Source organism: Tupaia chinensis, unplaced genomic scaffold (assembly GCF_000334495.1).
Source record: "Tupaia chinensis unplaced genomic scaffold, TupChi_1.0 Scaffold147608_1, whole genome shotgun sequence".
Taxonomy (NCBI): Eukaryota; Metazoa; Chordata; class Mammalia; order Scandentia; family Tupaiidae; genus Tupaia; species Tupaia belangeri.
This window is the reverse complement of record NW_006207460.1, coordinates 41011-45606: the sequence shown is the minus strand read 5'-3', so window position 1 is coordinate 45606 and position 4596 is coordinate 41011. Positions and strand designations below refer to the sequence as shown.

The following is a 4596-nucleotide window of genomic DNA, read 5'->3' as shown; positions in this document are numbered from 1 at the left end:
GGAGCGCACCCAGGGTCGACTACATGGGAGTCCAGCCACATAGCCATTATGCTAACTGCTGGTCCCCCCACCAGCATATTTTTCATCAGAAACTTTGAAAGCCAATAGGAAGTGGGCTGCCATAGTCAATGTCCTAAAAGCAAAAATGAAAAAAAAAAACAAAACCCTGTTGATCAAAAGTTCTATGAAGCAACTTCAAAAAGTTTCTGGAAAAGTAGAATTAAAGTATGAATTTATTTTGGTGAAAAAAAATTTTCAAAATCCACGTATGGCTTTTTCATTATATGCATTTCCCATGAACTTTTTGAAGATCCTTTATATGTCTGGAAAAACTATCCTTCAGAAGTGAGGGAAGGAGGGACCAGCAGTTAGCATAATGGCTATGTTGCTGGACTCCCTCGTAGTCGACCGCAGTTCGAGTCCCAGACCCAGTGGCTTAAACTCACGCTGGGTGCGTGTGCGTGCGTGCCCAAAATCCCAAGAGGAGTATGGAGGACAAGGGATTGCGTCATGGCCATCCCCCCTGGGGGGTGATTTCTCGCTTTCTGTCTCTCTGTTTCTGTCTGCCTGTCTGTCTGTCTGGCGAGCGCACGCGCCCTATAGCAAAAACCTCTTGAAAAAAAAAAAAAGTGAGGGAAGGAGCCAGATAGCGGTGCAGTAGTAAAACGTGATGCTCTGTGAGGCAGACACATGTGGGAAGGCTCCCAACTAACATTGGAGACATTCCTGAGTTTGTCAGCACACATGTGCCTGTGATCTGGGTTGGCTCCTTAACCATTAGGCTATAGGGCTAGCCTAAAGAACCATTTTTCCTAATTTGATCTAGTAACATTTTGAAATGTATACCACCATCCATTGGATATTTCAATGCCAAATCCTACTTTAAGTGTGACAGCCATCAATGAAAATATAGCCGTCAATGAAAATATCAAACTAAACATGAATTTAGTAAAGCTCATGCTACTTATTATAAGCCTTTCTCTTTTTTCAGTTAAAAATATAGAAAACAGATTTATACTAAGAGCTTACATAGAATTTTGAAAAGTGGAAAAGTCATCCACCTGTGATCCAAAAACAAGAAATCCTAACTGGGCATAAGCAAAGAATATTATAAAAAACATGATGGCAAATCCTACTATGTCTTTGATACAGCGGGATAATGTTGATGACAGCTGAGACATTGTCTTATTAAAGCTTATGAATTTGAATATCTGAAAAAGAACAAAGTTAGTTGAAATACAGTATCAAAGATTGTAATCACTTAGAGTAAGTTAAATTAATTTTAGAATTGTCCTTCAAATTAAAGGAAGAACTTAATGATAATTGGGTGTTTGAGGATTTCCCAGGAATCATTACAGGACCAAACTACCTTTAAAATTACTTAAATATTGAGAAAATGCTTTTGGTTATTTTCACAAGTATTAAGTTCCCATTGTGCTATTACACTGTTGTTTATGTAATATAATAAAATGTAAATACCTTTATCCATGCAAAGAAGATAGTAATAGCAATTATATTATTGTAATAAACATGCCAGTATGCAAGAAAATAGAAATCTGAATATTTTTCAGTACTTTTCAACAGCTCTCCAAGTAAGCGAAAAATTTGTATATTACAGTATATATTGAAAGAACCAGCCACAAAACACAACTAAATGGAAAAATAAGAAGGGTTAGAGACTATGTCTACCTCTAAATTTCTTACAGCATATGAAGAAATACATGAAAAAGTGAAAAGTTTAACAAAAAGAGAAGATAGGTTTTATATATATAGAAATAACCTTTAACAGAAGTTTAAGGTATCATAATTATTATAAAAGTAGAAAAATACTGATACCTGACCTTCCTAATCTACCTATTTGATAGTTTTTTTCTTTTTTGGAGAGATTTTTTTTTACTATCGGGCGTGTGCACTCGCCAGACAGACAGAGAGAGAGAGAGACAGAGAGACAGAAAGCGAGAAATCACCCCCCAGAGGGGATGGTCACGCCACAATCCCTTCTCCTCCATTCTCCTCTCGGGATCTTGGGCACACACGCACACGCGCCCGGCGTGAGTTTTAAGCCACCAGGTCCGGGACACGAACCGCGGTCGACTACGTGGGAGTCCAGCGACATAGCCATTATGCTAACTGCTGGTTCCCCGATAGTTTTTTGAGTTATAAAACACTAATGTAAAATGATTATAGAACTCTTGCCAACCCATAAGGGTGTCTGCTCTATGTGGTACCTCAGGGTTTAATATTTTTTACCATTTAATACTACAAGAAAAAATTTACAGTTACAAAATTAACATTTTAAAAACCTTTTAACAACTCTTTTAAAAGAGGATTTCAGGTTATCTTATGTATTGGAGCTTTATAACTATCTTGAAATTTTTCCTTACTTTTCTTTCCTTAAAATACTGAGATAGTTAAACATTTGCTAGGCCCTTTGTTAGACATTATTGGGGATATCAGAGAGGTAGGTGGCACATTTTCTGACTCTGATAAACTTCATTCTCATTTTTGGAAAGTAAGGCTTACATGTGGAAGTGGTTATAACTAACAGGTAATAAAGGTGAAAATCAGATAATATGAGCCAGAAAATGTCTTATTCACTGACTGCTTAAGACCAAGCTCTCAACTTGCCTGTGTATCTGTTTATTTTAATAGTGTTCCAATGACTAGAACTGGCATTCTTGGTGTTTCAGGGATTCAATCCTGGAGCCCTCTGTTCTCTTAAGGTACTCTCTGATTGCTCAACTCTCCTTCCCTGTCAGTCTTCTGCCTAATCTTGTATTTTGCCTATTCTTTTAAAATTTAATGTAAGGAGAAAAGTGGATTTAGCCAAGATAGAAGAGTACATTTTAAAGAACCTTGCCTTCAAAGATCCATGATTAGGAAAACATAAGGCCCTGAAAGAATACACTTTTTAGGGCCCAGCAGGTGAAGTGGTGATAAGACACTGGACTTTCATATGGTTGATTGTGGTTCGAGTCCTGGACTGAGAGCTTGAAAAATCACACTGGTCATGTGTATGTGCCACTTTCTCTCTGTCTCTCTGTCTCTCTCTGGCAAACACATACACCTTATGACAAAAACATTAAAAATAACATTTTTTGAGTAGGATAGGGAAATTATCTGTGCACGTTAACTCATATTTATAGAATCACCTATAGGTTTATGCTGGTCCTCCCAAGGAATGAATCAGGAAAATAAACAGATTACTCCCTTTTGGAAGCATACCATTAATATGCAATATGAGCATCATTTTATGTTGGATACTTACAGCATTCAAAATAAGAACTGGGTGAATTGAAAATTGTTTTTTTTTTTTTTTTACAACTTTCACATTGGTGGGTTCAACTTCAGTCATAACACATGAATATATACTTACCAGCAAAAGTAGTAATTCTAGCCAGTTCCAAATACTTTTGAAATAGGTGAACTTAAATTCTTTTATTTTTTTGACTTCTTGTGTTGTGAAGACAATAAGGAAAATACAAAATGTGATTTCACAGGAAGCAATAAAGTAATCATAGTAGCCCACATATCTGAGGAGCTTCACAGAGTAAAACTGCCATGAAGTAAGTATTCCCCCAGTTGCAGGGAATTCTGCCACCAATCTGTAAAATGAGGTTGTGAAAGTAACTGTATTTCAAGCATTTATATTTCAGTACTTATCATGAACTGTCTAATTAATGATAATGTATACTTTAATGATAGTTGTACAAAATTTTTTTCTTGAGGTCACAGCTTCAATTACAATATTTTCTAACAGATTTATTTATTTCGTTTTTTTTTTTTTAGAGAGAGATTTTTGCTATAGAGTGTGTGTGCTCACTGGAGAGACAGGAAGCAAGAAATCACCCCCCCTCCCACCACCACCCTAAGGTGGATGACCACACCTCAATCCCCTCTCCTTTATTCTCTTGGGATTTGGGGCACGCACACACACATGCCTGGCGCTCCAGGACTTGAACCATAGTCAATTATGTGGGAGTCCAGTGACAACCATTATGCTATCTGCTGATCCCTGAGATTTACTTATTTTTTAAAGGCTTCAGTTTTTTCTTTTGAGAGATTTGTTTTGTTTTGTTTTTTGTTATAGGGCACATGTGCTTTGCCAGAGAGACAGACAGACAGAAAGAAAGCAAGAAATCACTCTGCAGAGGGGATGGCCACGCTGCAGTAACTTCTCCTCCATTCTCCTCTCAGGATTCTGGGCATGCATGCATATGCACTTGTCATGAGTTTCAAGCTGCTGGCTCCTGAACTTGAACCACAGTGAACCATGTGGGAGTCCAGTGCATTAACCACTACACCATCTGCTGGCCCTGGCTTTACTTTTTTTTTTATTAATTAATTATTCTTTTTTTTAACATTAATACGCTATACATCATTACAGTATACAAAATGAATTTTCCATCCAAAATACACTGTTGGCTCAATCAAGCACATCAACATACATGTTATCAACAAACAATTTTCCATTTCTTATGTCTTGTACATTTTGCTTTTTTTTTTTTTTTTTGCCATCCTTGATTCCTTATCCCTAATCCTCTGCCATGTCCCACCCTCCTCCCATTGTCTCTGGTATCCATGATTGCTTTCTAT

At 37.1% G+C, this 4596-nt stretch overlaps 1 protein-coding gene across 1 annotated transcript in view; it reads right to left on the bottom strand.

Annotated features, from left to right (window-relative positions):
• The window catches only part of PKD2L2 (polycystin 2 like 2, transient receptor potential cation channel), a 69434-nt gene that overhangs the window by 30460 nt on the left and 34378 nt on the right, over positions 1-4596 (bottom strand). Inside the window, exons 5-7 of the mRNA XM_027768841.1 lie at positions 3377-3605; positions 1480-1650; positions 1030-1211 (exon numbers count right to left, since the gene is read on the bottom strand). Of these exons, the coding sequence (XP_027624642.1) occupies positions 1030-1211; positions 1480-1650; positions 3377-3605 (582 nt within the window). The remainder of the gene's footprint in view (positions 1-1029; positions 1212-1479; positions 1651-3376; positions 3606-4596) is intronic.